Here is an 18,416-nt window from a genome sequence, read left to right as displayed (position 1 = left end):
TAATATATATAATAAAATAATAAATCAAGCCTTCTGAAACATGGAGTCAGATCCTCATCTCTTCCCTCAACCTGAGACCCCTGTGAACACGGTCACAGTAACCCAATGTAATGTTGACACAAAAAATTGTCCACAAACACCCAGCATAGACACAAGACCTCCTCAGAGGGACAGGCAACAGAGGCTTTACTACATGTGGCAATCACATATCCTCTGAACACAGAGAGACATAGTTCTCTCCCAGGATTTTCCTGGGAAGCTGTGAGAAAGTTCAGAGAAGAGAATGAGAAACAATTCTTATCTCCATTTGCTGCACTTGTTGTTGTGCACATGTGTTATGGAGATTGTTTACCAAAGGGTGATTTCTTAATTGGACACTGGACGGTGTTTGAATTGATTGACCAATTAACTTAAAACTATATCAGACAGTAAAGGTTATGAGTTGCTTAATAGTATAGTATAGTATAGCTTAATAAAGCAATTGATCAGGTGATTTCTTAATTGGACACTGGATGGTGTTTGGATTGATTGACCAATTAAGTTAAAACTGTATCAGACAATCTGTAAAGGTTATGAGTTTCTTAATAGTGTAGTATAATATAACTTAGTAAAGCAATTGATCAGGTGATTTCTTAATTGGACACTGGATGATGTTTGGATTGACCAATTAACTTAAAACTATATCAGACAATCTATAAAGGTTATGAGTTTCTTAATTGTATAGTATAGTATAATATAGTATAGCTTAATAAAGCAATTGATCAGCCTTCCACAATTATGGAGTCAATGATAATTATTGGAGTCATGGAGTCAATGTTAATTATTCCCCATTCAGGGGGAATTGTTGTTACAATAACACACAGTTCTGTCTCTATCTAAGCTCTACCAGAGCTTACATAGACATCTTCACATTCACTTCCCAAAGTAAAGCAACACCAAGAGTTACAGAATTATTTTGAGAGAAATCCCAAGTGTAAGTCCTTCCTCGCTGCAAAGTGGGATTAGAAAAGCAGCAATCAGGCTGTGAGGTTAGAGATCATCTGCTGTCATGCCTTCTCCAGCCCCATGACAAACTCACCTGCATCAGACAGCATCCTTCACCCTTGGCACTCACAAACAGCCCTGTTGGAATACTGGGGATCTGGGGAGAATGCACAAGACAAGACATGGCACTCAGAATGGAAATGAACATTAAATTTAGCTCTGTTCTGTACAAAATACCTTTATAAAGGACATGCAGAAGTGAAGTGAGCATGGCTGAGTCTCTTCACCACCTGCACTTACAACAGCAGAGACAAACAGCAGCACAAAATCAACATCAGGCATTGGTCATGGTGAAAAATGCCTTTAATTAGGAGTGCTGCCTCCTTCCCAGCAGAATCCAGGCACAAACCCACAGAAAGTCCCACAGTGCTTAACTTCTGCTTTTCCCATCACTGATCCAAGTACTCATTCAGAACCCAGCTCACCTGATTGCTTTAAAAACCTCCCTGCACAAAACCACCTACCACTGCAGTCTGAAGGACTTTTTTATTCATCTTGTTAAGCTCAAAGGTCTCCTGGTAGTCCAGGTTTGTGGAAGCCAAGGAAATGGTCAGGTTGACTCCTCCAACATAAGAAAGGATGGCATATTCAGCCAGAGCCTGCAGGGCCACACAGGTGTCCTGGGGGCCAGAAGAGGGAGAAATCAGAATAGTGAAAAAGGAGCACAGCAAGCTTCCAAACAGCTCCAGCTGGCAGAATCTCCCTTATTAATTCATATGGCAATAGAAACATCAGGTTTTGCTCACTTCTCCTATCAAAGGCACCTGTGAGGACAAACTCTGGGTTCCTTTTATTACCAGTATGAAGAGGAAGCTGCAAAGAGCCATGGAAAGTTTTCCTTCTTACCAGAGCACAAATAATTTATGTCAGGAAGGTGGAAACTCCACATTCCTGAATCAATTGCCAATGCATCCATCCCAGGTACCTTTTCCAGAGGCTGCCCACCTGAGTAGAGGAGAATCCTCCCAGTGCATTCCTCTGCTGGGAGAGCCACTTGACCACAGGGAGTGCAGAGGCCACGTCTCCCAGCAGTGTGTAGGTCAGAAGGGCATAAGATGTCATTTCCACCTCTGCAGAAACAACTGAAAGAGGGGTGAATTAAAAAAAAAAAAAAAAAAAAAATCAAAATACCACCAGGTCTAGAGATAGTTCTATGAATATTTATTAACTTAAAAATAATTCTAAAAAGTTAAGCATCTGTAGAAGTAAAAAGGGAAGTTAAAATGTTTGCACCTCCCTAAAACATCTTTGCTTTCAACAAAAGCTTCCCTTCAGGCAATAGATAACCAATAATTAAGATATTTACACAAACTCCTTTTTCTTGACTGCATCCCACTCTCCCACTCCAGTTCTACTCTGCTGCTGCCCACACTGTTGTTCTGCCCCAGAGATTTTCATACAATATCCTGTCAGATCCCTCCTGAGCATTGCTGCACCAAAATCATATCCAAAGAGTCAATGGCTTTAAGTGGCTTGAAAATTCCAACATCATTCACTTTCTGTGGTTTGACAGCCAAAGTGTAGAAAAATCAGCTGAAGAGTCAGTGAATCCTTAGGTTCACTTGAAAATACATAGATAAACAGCTCTAAAATTAAACATATTTGAATTCCCACAGATTTCCATTTTGAATTATTACTCCCTGACAGAAGAGTGAGAACCACTTGGGATTCTGTCTTTATAAAACTGGAGTGAAAGCTGATGAGACATCTGGGGCTAAAAAACCTGTCCTGTCTGAACCACATCTTGCTCTGTCTCTCATTTATTCTTTCAGCATCATGTTACCTGCCTTTCTGAGCTCTCTTTTCTCTGAACCCTTCCCTGACTGACAGTTTCAGAATACCCTATATTTTTTATAAACAATTCCCTGCAGGCAGGCGTGGCAGCCCCTTCCCTTTTCTCTGCCCTGCAGGTTCCCAATTACCTGATTGAGAGAGTCCATCATTAAACCCCATGAAGGTGTCTTCATCAGTGACAAGGGTTCCTGTGAGGCTCCAGTGGGTAAATCCATCTGGGAGAAGAGGGCAGAGGGACAAGGCTGTTATCAGAGCAGTCAAATCCCACTTTTGCTCCCTGCCCCTCTTTTTGGACACCAGTGCCTGGGCAAGGAGCTCCTTTGGAATGGCAGAGAAAATTCGATGTAATCCAACGACAGAGGTAATTCAGTGTAATCCAATTCAATGAAATGCAATCCAATAATTCAAAAAAATCAGGTGATTCTTTAATTTTGGATTAAAACACACCACCAGGGAATGTGAGGTGTTGCAGGGCATTGCAGAGCCTCTGAACAACTCGAAATCATTCCAGTGGTTAGAGAATTGAACTGAACACCAGGGCTGTGGCTCTGATCTCTGTGTGGGACACTCACTCATTAATTGGTCCCCTACAATTCAGAATATTCTCTGATTTTGCTGCACTTGCCTTCCCTTCAGCATCAGCCACATGTGTGGATCCCTCTCCAAAGAAAACCAGGAGCACCCTTGCCTTACAAAGCCAAACTGTGCCACCTTGGGTTAGTATGAAAATCTTGCCTCTTTATATTTCTTTTTATATTTCTTTTCTAACGTACTGAAAAAAATCCAGATTTAGTGTTTGTCCTCTTGGTGTTCCTGTTCTGATAGTGTTTAAAGGATCCTACCAAGGGTCTGATCCTAAGGAGGGCAAAAAGGAGCTTCATGGCAGCCCAAATGTGCTTGTGAAAGGAAACTGAGATGATTTCCATATGAACACAAATGTTATCACTTTAGAGAGATGGGATTTTTCTTCATTTTTTTTCCAAAATCAGCCTCTTTCAGTGAAACTGTCAGTGAGGAATCCTTGATCCTCCAGATCCCATCTTGTCCAGCAGCTCAGATGATCCAGGCTGTGTTTGGATGGTGTGGGGGCAAAATAGTGAAGAAAACAGGAACACAACAAACTCCCAAACAGTGAATCTCCCTTGTTAACTCATATGGCAAAAAAGGTTTTCCTCCCTTTTCCTCTCAAAGGAAACTGTGATGATTTCCATGTGAACACAAATGTTTTCGCTTCAGAGAGATGGGATTGTTCTTCTTTTTTTTTCCAAAATCAGCCTCTTTCAGTGAAACTACAGAACCTGTCAGTGAGGAATCCCTCATCCCTCATCCTGTCCAGCAGCTCAGATGATCCAGGCTGTGTTTGGATGGTGTGGGGGCAGAATAGTGAAGAACACAGGAACACAACAAACTCCCAAACAACTCTGCTCACCTTCAGCTGGCACAATCTCCCTTATCAACTCATATGGCACAGAACCCATCCGGTTTTGCCCCTTTTTCCCATCCCAGGCCCCAGTGAGGCCAAGCAGCTCCTACCTTGGGTGATGGCCATGCTGTTCATCCTGCGCAGCGTGGCAGCAGCGCTGGGGCTGTGCAGCAGGGTCAGGGCGTAGGCGCTCAGGGCAGTGGTGTAGGGATCTTCTGCTGAGTACAGGTTGGACTCCAGGAAGTGTTTTGCTTTTTCTACAGCTGTTCTTTCTTCCTATATTCACAGGGGAAAGAGGCCCAGGTAGATGTACCAGTCTCAGGAGTTGGGATTGCTTTATTACTTGTTACGTTTAAAAAAAAAAAAAAAGGCAACTTGTAGCATTCACATTCTCTGAAAAAATCTCCATTTTATTCCTGGGAAGCTAGGAAGCCATAGAGAAAAGGAAAACAATTCTTATCTCATTTGCTTCTCCTGTGTTTTGCTCATGTGGAATGTGTTTGGGGATTGTGTCATTGGATTCTGCTGTGAATTGTTTTCACTCATTGGCCAATCAGTGTCAAGCTGTGTTGGGACTCTGCAGAGAGCCACAAGTTTTTAATTATCTTTTTAGCATTCTGTAAGTATCCTTTCTGTATTCTTAATATAGTGTTCTTTAATATGATATAGTATTATAAAGTAATAATATTCTTTAATATAATACAGTATTACAATGGTATGTATTCTAAATATAGTATAATATTATATATTATACTATATAATATATATTATACTATTATATATTATAATATAATATATATTATATAGTAAGTAATAATATTCTTTAATATAATATGGTATTACAATAGTATGTACTATAAATATAGTATAATATTATATATTATACTATATAATACTATATTATATTAGTATTATATACTATAATACTAATAGTATATACTAATATAGTATTATATACTATAATACTATAAATTATAATATTATATTATAATACATGTTATAGTAAGTAATAATGTTCTTTAATATAATATAGTATTATAATATAGTATTGTAATATAGTATTATAAAGTAATTATACTCTTTATAGTATTATATTCTTTAATATAATATGCTAATAATATTCTTTAATATAATACAGTATTATAAAATAATAAATTCGCCTTCTGAGAACATGGCCTCAGATTCTCCATTCCTGCCTCGGTCGGGACATTTCCCAGCAAATACAATAGCAACCAAACAAAAACCAACAACAAAATCCAAACAAAAATCCACACAATCAACTCAGAAAGATACATTTTGCTCTCTGCAGAACAGCATGGACACTTTGAGAAAACATTGGACACCCTGAGAAATGCCATGCATCAAAAATTCCAAAAAAGAAAAAAAAAAGTGAAACAAGCAGAGTAAGAATGATTTAGGCTAACAGAGAAAAGCCAGGCATCAAAAATTACAAAAAAAAAGTGCCAACAGCAGAGTGAGAATGATTTAGGCTAACTTTTCGACACACTTTTCCCTCCCTAAAGCTGGAGAAATTGTGTGCCCTGCAAGGCAGCAGATGAGCAGGGCAGGGTGAGCTCTGTGCTGGAGCTTTGATTGTGCTCCTGACACGTCTGGCAGACGCCAGAGGATAATAAAGGCCAAGGTTCCCAGGGGTCCCTGCAGCCAACAAACATGTTTTATTAACTCCCCCAATGACCTCACCATGCAGGAACGTGGCTCTGATAATTTATAGAAACAATTTAATTGGACTTGATGTAATTTGGTTTCCTTTGATTTCCCTGTGGCGCTAACCTTGCCCTTCCTCATTTCCTAGCTAAGATCATTAGGAACACTCACGAATCTCCTCTAGGAAAAGCATTAGAATGCTCAGAAACTGCACTGCTGGGGCTGCCCTGCCACACAGAGCATCGCATCCCTGCTCACAGGGAGGCAGGAAGCTCCTCTGGGAGCTCTGCAGGGTTTTCTCAATTTTTAATAAGGTTGAAAGCTTCCACTCCAACAAGGATAAGGGCTTAGGGGGGCATCTGCCTGCAGCAGCAATTCTGTTTTATTTTACTCTTCATGCTCCACAGGGATGGGTGAGGAGTGCTGAGGTTATCAGAGGTCCTGAATGGGCACTGGCTGCTCTGACAATCCACAAACCCACAGGGTTGTGCTGAATGGAGCCTTTGGTGTGAGAGCAGATCTCCAGAAGATGCTGCAGCATCCCCTGCACCTCCTTTTTTCACCTCCCAGGCCACCCCTGCCCTCTCCATTGGCTGAAGGGCAGGGGAACATCTGCAAGGGAGCATCTTCCCAGTCCTGGTCAGTGGCAATGTGCCACCACAATCTTATCTAAACATCTCCATCCTAGTGAAGCTGCATGCTGGCAGAAACACATCAGAGGGCAGGAGCACTGTGTTAGCAGGAGTTTTAAGGAGGAATCCCAAAACCACCAGTTGTACTGGAAATTTGGGGTTTTTTTCCAGTGGAATTGGCTGTTCCTACATAGCTGCTTCTCTTTTTTGCAGTGTTCCTGCAAAGAACAGCAACATTTTCTTCCAGAGCCCTGAATCCAGCTCGGAGCAGGAGCTCAGCTCTCCAAAGGCTCTGTAATCTGACAGCAGTAGCATTTTGGCCACTGCAGCCAAGCCAGACCACAAGAGCTCTCTGGATCCCCAAGTTACACTGCTTTTAGCACCAAGCCAGGATTGCTGAGTCCCTGCAGGCAAGAGAAGAGCAGGATCAGCACAGGCTGCACTCACAGCTTGGAGCTAAGAGGCAGAAAAACTCTTTTTGCAGTAATTTCTGGGAGAGGTTGAGGGATGGGGCTGCAGGGGATTGTTTTGCTCTGCTGGAATAATCATGAGCTGATGGTTGGAGGGTGGGAGACCACCTTGAACAACTTCAGAACAGATTCTTTAACTTCAGAACAGCCCCAAGGCTTTCCAGCAGCCTCCCCTTCCCTGGATGCTGTCAGAGAGCACAGAACCTCTGAAGGTAAACAGCAGCAAAATGAAGATTTTATAAAGAAAGGATTGAGAGAAATTTTGGAGCTTTTGTTACCTCAGAAGTGACACCTGTTTCCAGAAGAGATGCAACCACATAAGCTGTCAGGGAGATCTTCCCATGGATCCCACCCTGGAAGGGCAAACAACACAAACCACTGGATGAAAACTACAGAAAAGACACTGGGGAAAAAAACAGAATTTGAAGCAATCCAAAGGATGTGTTAGAGCTGGAGGAGAAGCTGAAGCATCACCAAATTTCTTTTCTTCGCACACAAGGAGTACAAAATTTAGGAACTCAAGCCCACATTGCTTGGAGCCAGCTGTCCCAGGCCTGAGGACTCATTTAATGCAGGATTTTTTAAGATTTCACACCTTGATTTCCATCCTCTGAGGACACCCCACAAACACATTCTGATAGACCTTTCTGAACTGAAATTCCTCTGATTCTCCCTGCAGCATCCCAGCCTTTCAAGTGCAAAATTCACATTCAAACTGCACCACTTCATGCCCTGGTAATAACTTTTAAAATGTCCTTGCTGCAAAGTGATCCTGGGTGGTTTTTACCTGAATATCCTTGTTTAGTATCCTGCCCATAGCAGGGAAAGAACCATCTTCTTTCTGGTGCTGGATGATCCAGTCTTTGGCAGCCGTGAGCTCTTTGGGATCAATGAAAATAAACCCACGGGACTGAGCAAAGGACTTGAGGACAAAAGCTGTTAACCTGGAAAAATGAATTAATCATCTTTACTGAAAAAAACAAATTCAGATTGAAGTGTCTGTAAGGAAAAAATTATATTCTTAGAAAGCACAAATTGAAAAAGATCTTGTTGGGAAACACTAAATATTGTTGTTAAAACCTCAATAACAATAAATTATTGAGGTTTAATAATTATTAAATTAATAATTTAATAATTATTAAATTAATAATTTAATAATGGGACATAAAATCACCTGAACACTGTCCAGGCTTTGGATAAGAAAAGGATTAAAGGTCCACAAACTAAATTGAAATGTAGAACTCAAAGGTGTATTTGTCATAATTATGGCACACTCTGAAATATAGTTCTTTTTTATCCCAAATTATTAAAGTTTTTAAGCAAAGAATCAATATTTTAAAACTAAGAATTAATATTTCTCATAAGAAATCCAGGTCCCTTCCTCAATCCTGAAGCTGTGTTACACTCTATACAGAATTAAGACTTCAGAAAGCACCAGAAATGTTTTTGGAATTCTAAACCTCTGACAGCAAGAGTGAGCACTGGCCAGCTTGGGGGGATTGAGTCATTGCATTTACAGGCCCCTGAGGAATGGGAGGGTAGCAAACTCTGCTGCCTGGCAGGGGATTTTTGGAGTGTTGAGTAATTCTGTGTCACCACATCTCACATCCAGGGACTGGGACATGCTGGGGCTGAGGTGGAAGTTCCCTGTGTTATAGATGCATATTGTAATATTGGCTTTTTGCAAATATTAAAATGGATTTTATATGTGTGGTGTTAAAATTGTTGTAAAGACACACTTTTTATTTCTCTTGTTAATTAAGTTTAGACATAGTAGTAAAATAGCTGACATAAATATGCTTATGTTAAAATGCCTGCTTAGATGGGGTAAGATCCAACAAAAATATAAGATAAATAAAAATGTAAGATAAGATTCAATAATAATATAAATGAAGACACCTGCTACAGAAATGCCAATTATCAGCACTCACTGACTGAAGGCAGTGAAGACCAAAGCCCAAAACTAAAAATGATAATTAAAAAAAAGACTAAAACCACAACCAAGGAATTCACATACTTTAAGTAAGTAGAACCAAGGAGGAGCCATGCTAAACAGTTCATAGAATATACAAACTAGTTTAGGGGAAAAGTTTATGAATATACAACAAACTGATGTCAGAGAAAATGAGTTTAAGGATTTTCTCCAAAGATCACAGTGCACAAATCCAAAGATCACAAAGATCAAAGACGAACCCATCCTATTGGTACAAGGATGTCTCTGAGGGGTTTGGGGTTGGTTTTGGTTGGTTTTTTACCTGACAGAAGCCTCTGCTTCAGGTCAAACCCCCTTCCCTAATGGAATCAGGTGCTTAATTACCCCTTAATTGCTACTCCAATTGCAGATATGATCCTTAACCACAGCTTTGTGCCTGAAACCTGCACTAATTAACAGATTTAACTCTCCTAACTGTTCCTGAGTCCTGAATCACACCAGCTAATGCAGTCAGAGCACTCAGCAGCACTGTACAGCAACTCCATAGAATATAATTGGATATTTCTGAGTATTATTGCATTATTTCTGCTCTCCACTGTGTGTGATACCATGAGAGAAGCAGGAAAATGACTCCTCTTTCCCAGCCCAGTGTACTTTTCTTGTTTTGCAAGCACTTAGAACTTTTCTAACTCAGTTTGAGCTCAGTTTTAAGTAGTTTGGGCTCAGTTTTAAGTAGTCTGGGCTCAGTTTTGAACAGGCACTCACCACATGCTCCCTGAGGAGTCCCTCTCCCCAAAAGCACTGTAGGAGCCATCCTGCCTCTTGTAGGTCAGCTGGCGCTGGTAGCCTGCAAAGAATTGGGGAAAAGCAAAGAAATTGAAAAGAACTGGGAACTTCAAAACCTCCTCACACAGAGAAAAACGAGTGTTTAAAGTGAATGAAGGCTCAGAACATCTGGAACATGTGTAAGGGATTCTGCTGCCCCGAGGCTGCTTCTTATTCTGTGTATTTATCTGTGAGTGAGAGCCAGCTCTGTGTGCACTTTGTCCAGAAATCTGCTCAGGGTAACATCTGGGACCCTGCAAATGCTAAAAATCTGACACTTCTCTGGAAAAAAAAAATGCATTATCAAAAGGTTTTTACTTAATCATGCAGCCACTCTCTTTCCATTTTACTTCCATTTACAAATGAAAAAGGTTTTGCCTGTGACAGTACAGCTGGGTTCTGGCTTTTCCCAAAGCTGTTGCTTGGAACAGCTTTAGGTAACATAAAAACAAAAAACAGCTGTGGCCTCAATGCATGTGAACACCTCCAAGGCTTGCTTTAGACATCATTATTAACATTATAATAATTAGGTGAATAATTAAGGTGAATGCTGAAGGTAAGAACTCCCTCCTGGAACATCTTCTGAGGCTGTAAATGAAAAAAAAATTGTTCTGTCTACTAGGAAAATGATTTATCAGACCTTTTTGTCTATAGCCATGCTCATCCCGAAAAAAATGAGTTGTATAAAATGTGTATTCATCCAGTTTTCCCCTGTTCACTTGTTTGGTTTTTATTTTTGTGGGAAAGTACTAAAAATACTGACTGGTTTAGCCCAGGCCACTTCAAAAGAAGAGGGAATTATTGGCATTTATTATCAGCACTTTCCATGATGGATGCTCGAGGGATGAAGAAGTTTCCTGGCTTGGTAAATCACAAAAGCAATTCTGGAGTGAGCATTTCCCATCCAAACCTTACACTTGGCAGGGCTCCAGTGAACACAGAAGGGTTTAAAACTCTTGGGGGTTTCTTCTGTAAGGGTTAATTAGCAAACAGGGTTTGGAGCCAAAAACCTGGAAGGTTTGCAGATTCATAAAAAGAAACAAAAGCAAATGATGTTGCAAAGGAAACACTGACTCGGGCCATTAACAAATTCCCTTTGCCTCACTGCTCCCAGCAAGCCCAGAAAATTCCAAGTGAAATAAGTGGAGCCAGGCAGAGGAAGCAAAGCTGGGCTTTTGCTGCTGAACACAAGAAATATCTCACATATTACATTTTATATTTATATTTTCAGAGGAGAACCACCTAACCCTGTCACCTCTGATTTCATGACATGACTATTGTCTGACTCATACACAAGAGAGCTTTGTCCCTTTGGGTCACTCTGGGTTTTTAATGATCTCTGAATTCTTACTTGTCCTGAGAATTATTGCACTTAGTTATAAAACTGTTTTGCATGTGGCTCTTCCCAAAACAAATGCTGAGGAAAACGGTGCAGAAAAAAAAAAAAAAAAAAAAAAAGGAAAAAATGAAAACAAAAAAACGTTGTTTTGAGTTGCTTGGTAAAGTAGGACAGGACACTGAAAGGACAGATAACCTAGAGCCATGTAATGAAGGATTTTAACTACTTTGAGTACTAAATTTTGATTTTTGGTATATTATTCTATTACTAAGAAAATATATATATTCTATTACTAAGAAAATACTATTAAAAAAAAAAGTCCAGAAAAGAGCCTTAACTCTAGTACCTAAAGGTTTGAAAAGACAATTTATGAATAAGGCAAAACCCCCTAAATATACAGATTTTCAGTAAATTTAGTTTTTCTTTACTTTCTAAAACGTTTAAACAGAAATCAGGTAAGGAAAAAGAGATAAAGATAAATCAGTAAATATCTGAACTAGGAGTTACTGAAGACAAACAGACTAACATCTTGCCATCAAAATCTGTCAGACTGTGAGATTAGCCTGCAAGAAATGATGAATCCTCATCGCTTGGGCTATTCTTGATTATAAAAAGTGACATGCAAAGCAAAACTATGAATTGAAAGCCTTTTCTCCACCTGTAAATTTAATTGTGTTGAGTTACCTTGAACGAGGTAATCTGTAGCCTCAGCCTCCACCTCGTGGCTGAGCTGCTTGGTTTTCTGCAGGTATTTCAGGACAAAGACATTGGGGGCAAAGTGGATCATGTTCTGCTCCCCACAGCCAAAGGGCAACCTCAGCAGGTTGTCCAGGTTGTTCAGGGTGGGACCCATCACATCTCCTGATGAGAAAGAGGGGAATTGTTCAGGATCAGGTAATTTAAGGTTTTCCTTTGGTGTTTTGTGGTTATCCCCCACCTCACTGCACTAATATCTCCTGGCTACCCCAAAGCAGCTTAAATAAGCTGTGACAAATGGGAAGTCCTTCAGCTGTTAAGTCCTAGCCCTTTGATTTCTTGTTGCATTAAAGAAATTCCCCATTTCAGCCTCTGATTATCCATGACTTCCCAGTTTAGACCAGTTTAAAACACAGCACAATTTGTGATGAGGATGACAATGAGATAAACACCACGAGCAGTAACAGACAGTGCCCCTGCCAAGCCCCTCACCAACTTCAAGCCACTGACAACCCAAACAGGCTTCAAACAAATGCCAAAAAAAACCCAAGGAATGATCTACCCCAAAAATTAAGCTGTAATAAACCTTTTAAAGTGCCTGTGACTATCTTATCTGCTGTGCATTACTCAAGAACTGGTCAGAAGTAACAGCTGGAGCATCTGTTGACATTTGGGAGGGGGTACCTAAGTGATACCTCCTGATTATTGATACCTATTATTGAAGCCGTAGCTCTTTCTGATCCTGGAATTATGTTGTGGGGAACTCCAAGAGTAAATGCTTCATTGTGATTTTCATCAGTCTCTTCTTTTCTCCAAATTTTAAACTCTCCCATTGACCCCCAGCCTGTGGAAAAGCCAATGTACTTCACCTCAAGCTGTTTGGGGACTGTCCACTCCACAATTATAGATTCGTTTAGCACCCGAGTACCGTGGCCAACCTGAAAGAGACAAGAGACCATGGAGATCCAGGAGGTCACACAGGTGGAGTCACTGTGCCTGGTGTGCTGGGACACCTCCCAGCCCAGAGAGGTGCAGAAATACCTCTCTCCTTCCCACCCACAAAACAATCCAAGGGAGTTCAGTGGGAAATCCGCAGGCTTGGCCTGCAAGGTTTCATCACTAAAAATGTTGAGGACTCATGGGAAGAGGTTTTAAGTGAGCTCTGTAAGCCAGAGAGAAGTTTGAGAACAGGATCCATATTACCCCTGAAAGAATTTTCTACCAAGGTCACTGACATAGAAACCAAGAAAGAAGAAGGGGAAAGAAGAGAAACCTGCAACTATTCCAATAAACACTTTGTCTTTTGTAATCAATGAGTAAAGTGTAAACTTATGAACTTTGTAAGAAGGTATAAAAAGCATGCATGCTAGAATAAAACCAGTTTGAAGCCTTCTGAAAATGGCAATAAAACAATAAGGCAATATGGAAAATAAGACAATGGCAAAAAGACAACACATTGCTGTGACGGTGTTCACAGGGGTCTGAGGAAGAAGGAAGAGATGACTCCATGCTTCAGAAGGCTTGATTTATTATTTTATGGTATATATTATACTAAAACTATACTAAAAGAATAGAAGAAAGGATTGAATCAGAAGAATAGACAAGGAAGAATAACAAAAGCTTGTGTCTTGGATAGAGAGTCCAAGCCAGCTGACTGAGATTGGCCATTAATTACAAACAACCACATGAGACCAATCACAGATGCACCTGTTGCATTCCACAGCAGCAGATAATCAATGTTTACATTTTGTTCCTGAGGCCTCTCAGCTTCTCAGGAGAAAAAATCCTAAGGAAAGGATTTTTCAGAAAATACCATGGCTACACATTGCTTTGCATTGTCTCCATCTCAAGCAGGACTGAGGTCCTGAGAACACATTGGTGGCAAAAGCAGATTTGGTGTGATCACAACAGCCTGATCAGGGCTTCAGAGGGAAAAGGCAACAGGAATGGAGCTCAGGGAGAAACTGCTCTGAGTGTGCTCCAACTCTGTTCACAAAGAGACTCCCAGAAGAACGCAGTACCTGGATAACTCCATTTTTCCAGCTGATCCAGAAGCTGCGGAACTCATCCCAGGAGAGGATGCCAGGCGTGTCCCTGCTGGCCACTGGCTCTCCCATTTTGCTGGAGGAGATCCAGGTCCTGGAGTTCTGCTGTCCCCCGATGACGATCTCGGCCATCTCGGCCATGTCGTGGGGGCCCGAGGACAGGGCCAGGTGGGCGTCGTTGTGAGCCTTCACTGCCAGCTCAAAGTGCCTCATCTGGGCTGGCTTCTGCAGGTACTGGTACTCGTACTTGTTAGGGGTGGAAATGTGTATTTTCTCTAGTCAGAAAAACAAGGGGATGTTGTAAGAGTTGGAGCCCAGCTTAGAGGCGATGACTGAAATTCGAGCAGAGCTTTGCTAAGCACGTGGGTTTTATTCCAGCTTCTTTTAGAGTATTAATGTTGGGAAGGATGAAAGTTTGACAAGAAAGTCTCACAGATATGTGTGCTTAGCAGAAAGATTTTTAAATGCAGAGTCTGATGAAGGAATAGAGATGGAAGCAAGTTTTGATATAGAAGAAAAGAATTGCTGAGCCAGTCTTACTGGATAACCAAGGAGGCAAAGGGTGTGTTAGTTAGAAGGGGTTTTTATGACTTAAAGGATAGACCCACCTCAAACTAGTTAGAAGGGGTTTTTATGGCTTAGAACAAAGGATAGACCCACCTCAAACTAGTTAGAAGGGGTTTTTATGGCTTAGAACAAAGGATAAACCCACCTCAAACTAACACACCCTTTGCCTCCTTGGTTACCCAGTAAGACTGGCTCAGCAATTCTTTTCTTCTATATCAAAACTTGCTTCCATCTCTATTCCTTCATCAGACTCTGCATTTAAAAATCTTTCTGCTAAGCATACATATCTGTGAGACTTTCTTGTCAAACTTTCATCCTTCCCAACATCTCTCCCATTCTGATGAACAACATATTAAAATACACATGGTTGTCCCTTCTCATTTTTTATTTTTACCCCCTTCAAGGCAGAAAAATCCTTCAAACTGCTCAGCTGAATTTCTTCTGAGCTCAGCAAGTGATTTTTTGGTTCTAATCTAGTGGTCAAAAGCATCTCTGTTCAGCTAGTGGAGGCAGCTCTGAGCTATCCAAACCTCTGGCAGAAAGGAGACTGATTCCAGAACTGAATCTTAAAGCACCAGCTGAAAATAAAGCACAGTCCCAGTTACTGTCCACAGTGCTGAATACTGAAACTGTTCCCTAAAGTAAAGGAATTTAATGGCCATTTCCAGAAATCACTTGGGCAGTTAGAGCAAATTCATAATTAGCCAGCCAGGTAAGAAAGACTCTTTATTTACAAGTTCTTCCTACAGACCAGAACTCATCAATCACAGAGAAATGGAAACAAAGATTTTTTAAATTTTTTTTTTAAGTAGCCAAATGCTTCTTTTTAAAACTGATTCAAACAAACTGAATATCTCATTCAAATCATGAACTTACCATTTGGGCAGAAGAACACACTGTAGGTGTATTCTCTGGACAGTCCCTCTGGCTATAAAAGACAGAAATCCATGCATAAACCACAGGGCTTGGATTAGCAGGAACAGATCCCAGTTTGACTTGGAAAACACAGAAATTATTTTAGTGCTGTGCAGTGCTTTATATCCTTTATAGAAAAGTGATGGCACTGTGTTTTGTTAGTTAGAGCAGTGCCAGAACTTTCCCTCTTATCATATTTCTTAGATTAACAGGGCAAGCTTATCCCATAAAACATCCACTGCTTTTTCTCCTGATCAGTGTTGAAGATTCACCAGAGGAGCTCAAATGGGCTCTTTCTGTACAAGAACCACTAAATCTGATTATTTCCAACCCTCTAACACACCATAAAACACCTTGAGGGTGAAATCACCTTGAGGATCATTATAAACCTGCTCAGGTTTGATTTCACAGTTTCCCAGGCATTTTTATTTTCCTAAATTGGTGTTTTCTCACCTCAATAATGACACTGCTGCGAACATAATCCACCCCCACAGGGCTCCTTTTGTCCAGGTAAGAATCCTCTGAGTGTTTGCCATTCTTCAGGCTCTGCATCCCCTCCTGGCAGCAGTTGGTGCCACCATAGGCAAAAGCTTTTGCTAAGAAACAGAAGGGAAAAGCAGCTGAGATTTTGAGATATAAACACCTCTAGAAGTTAAAAAGATCCAAATTAATTAGAAGCAGCTGATTAACAAGTGCTGTAATTACCTCTCTCATATTCCCTTTACCCATATTTGAGTGGTCACATTTAAAATTAGGCAATATTTGAACAATCATAGGGCAACAGAAGCTCTTCCCTAATTTTTGGTTTCTGGTTTTCACTGGGATTATTTGCACAGAATTTGTTGTTATTCTCTTGTTTAAAAATTTCCACTGATCTCTTCAGGGAAATGAAACAGGCCCAACCTTGATATCACAACAAAAAAATGCTGACCAGAGAATGTCCTGATGTTTGATTTTACATTCTGTGCATCACAGGCAGGGGATTTGTTCCTACAACAAACGAGGTGGAAAAGCCAAGCTGGCAGCAAGAGGAATGAACGAACTGGGGGCAATGGGGAAACCAGAATTTTCTCCTGAAAGAGGAAGGAAAACAAACGCTTGTAAAGCTGTTTTGGGTTGTACCAGTGATGTTGCTCAGGCCCAGCTCGTTGAAGGACAGGACGATGGAGGTGGGCTTGGCCTCCCCTGGGGCCACACATTTCTTCCTGGTCAGGTGGTGCTTCCCAGGGTGCCCCACAAACTTGATGCCTTTTGGGACAGAAATCTTCACGTGGACCTGTGAAAGATTTGGAATTGTCATTTATTGGAAATAATATCAGCCACAATATCAGTCACAAAGTCAAACTGGGCTGTGCGAATGAAGAATTCCGTGGGTTTCCCATCATAACAATCACAGAATGAAGATTTCTAGAATCTTCAAATCTTTGAAGATTATTCATTCTTCAAAGTTTCTAGCCATGGATTTGACTGAGAGCAGGGCTTTCAGCTCAGCAATTCTACAAGTGTTTCTGGGAGATGGCACTGGAGCTGGGGAGTGTGAGAAGGGAGACGAAATTCCTTGGGACAAAAATTCCTTCAAAATGAAAATTTTTTAGCAGCTTTTTGATTATGAAGGAAATGCTTTTTGGTTCAGCATGAGATCCCAGGCTGGGGAATGTCTTTCAAATATCTTTTCCCTGTCTTTTTCAATATTTGCTTTTCTGAAATGCTGCAGGACACTTCAGCCTACCACAGGCGTTTCAAACCAAAACCAAACCAAGCGAAGACATTTATTTGAGTTGGAAAAAAGCAATATTTATCTTCTCAAAGCATTTCTGCTGAGTTTATCCTTCTGTCAACCTGCCACCTTCTCTCCTGTGACAGGTAAATCACCCACCAGCCATGGTGAGGAGTTAGAACTGAGCCAGGGGTGGAATTTGCAGAACACCCCAACAAGGGAAGAGATGACGATCTTGACTCCATGTTTCAGAAGGCTGATTTATTATTTTATTATATATATTATATTAAAAGAAAATTATATATTGAAACTATACTAAAGGAATAGAAGAAAGGATTTCATCATAAGGCCTGAAAGGAATGGAATGATAATAAAATGTTGTGACTGACCAGAGGGTCTGAGACCACTGGACTGTGATTGGCCATTAATTAAAAAAAAAAACACATGAGATCAATCACAGATCCACCTGTTGCATTCCACAGCAGCAGATAATTATTGTTTAAAATAATTAAGATTATTATCATTAATCTTAATTAATTAAATAGTAGTCATTTAAATTAATTTTATAATTATTGTTTAAAATAATTGATATTAATTATTGCAATTAATTTTAGTTAATTAAATATTAATCATTTAATTATTTTTATCATTATTGTTTAAAATAATTGTTTCTGAGGCCTCTCAGCTTCTCAGGAGAAAAAGATCCTAAATAAAGGAATTTTTTAAAAATAAAATACGTCAGTGGCAGGGGAGGGCTGAGCTTTACCTCCACACACAGGGGCAGGTAGTTGTAGACAGTGAGGGGGATCTTGGTCTGCTCCCCCCTGATGACGTGGTAGGGCAGGGTGAAGTCGATGAAGAAGGGTTTGAAGGTCCTCAGCTCTGCCTGGCTGGCAATGCCCAGCCCCTTGTCCTCAGACAGAGCCACGGCCTCTGTGATCCACGTGGTGATGGAGTCAGGCACCTCCACCTGCAGCTGGGCTTCCCCTGAGCTGGGTGAAAAATGCACATTTTATGATTGCCTTTTTGCAAGTATTAAAATGAATATTATAATATTATATGTTATAATATTGTATATGATAATATTATAAATTATAATATTCATTATACTATATAATATATTATACTACTAATTATAATGTATATTCTATATATAATATATATTCTATACATAATACTATAATATATAGTCTATATATAACATAATACATTCTAGATATGTTTATATATTACATATAATAGATACAGAGAATATATATTATATATATTACATTTCACAAATATTAAAATGAATATTATGTTAGAAAGTGATGCTGTATTAATTCTCTTAAGTAGTGTGTTAAATATAGTT

At 40.1% G+C, this 18,416-nt stretch overlaps 1 protein-coding gene across 1 annotated transcript in view; it reads right to left on the bottom strand.

Annotated features, from left to right (window-relative positions):
- CPAMD8 (C3 and PZP like alpha-2-macroglobulin domain containing 8) overlaps nucleotides 1-18,416 on the bottom strand; it is a 63,013-nt gene that overhangs the window by 20,791 nt on the left and 23,806 nt on the right. The window contains exons 20-34 of the mRNA XM_058821078.1: nucleotides 17,832-18,057; nucleotides 16,471-16,624; nucleotides 15,802-15,944; nucleotides 15,310-15,361; nucleotides 13,843-14,141; nucleotides 12,534-12,759; nucleotides 11,810-11,986; nucleotides 9,727-9,808; nucleotides 7,816-7,972; nucleotides 7,307-7,381; nucleotides 4,372-4,537; nucleotides 2,967-3,053; nucleotides 1,990-2,126; nucleotides 1,509-1,664; nucleotides 1,079-1,141 (exon numbers count right to left, since the gene is read on the bottom strand). Coding sequence (XP_058677061.1) covers nucleotides 1,079-1,141; nucleotides 1,509-1,664; nucleotides 1,990-2,126; nucleotides 2,967-3,053; nucleotides 4,372-4,537; nucleotides 7,307-7,381; nucleotides 7,816-7,972; nucleotides 9,727-9,808; nucleotides 11,810-11,986; nucleotides 12,534-12,759; nucleotides 13,843-14,141; nucleotides 15,310-15,361; nucleotides 15,802-15,944; nucleotides 16,471-16,624; nucleotides 17,832-18,057 — 2,200 coding nt within the window. The remainder of the gene's footprint in view (nucleotides 1-1,078; nucleotides 1,142-1,508; nucleotides 1,665-1,989; nucleotides 2,127-2,966; nucleotides 3,054-4,371; nucleotides 4,538-7,306; nucleotides 7,382-7,815; nucleotides 7,973-9,726; nucleotides 9,809-11,809; nucleotides 11,987-12,533; nucleotides 12,760-13,842; nucleotides 14,142-15,309; nucleotides 15,362-15,801; nucleotides 15,945-16,470; nucleotides 16,625-17,831; nucleotides 18,058-18,416) is intronic.

This window comes from Ammospiza caudacuta, chromosome 28, assembly GCF_027887145.1.
Source record: "Ammospiza caudacuta isolate bAmmCau1 chromosome 28, bAmmCau1.pri, whole genome shotgun sequence".
In the NCBI taxonomy this organism is placed as follows: Eukaryota; Metazoa; Chordata; class Aves; order Passeriformes; family Passerellidae; genus Ammospiza; species Ammospiza caudacuta.
This window is presented reverse-complemented; position numbering and strand designations above follow the sequence as displayed.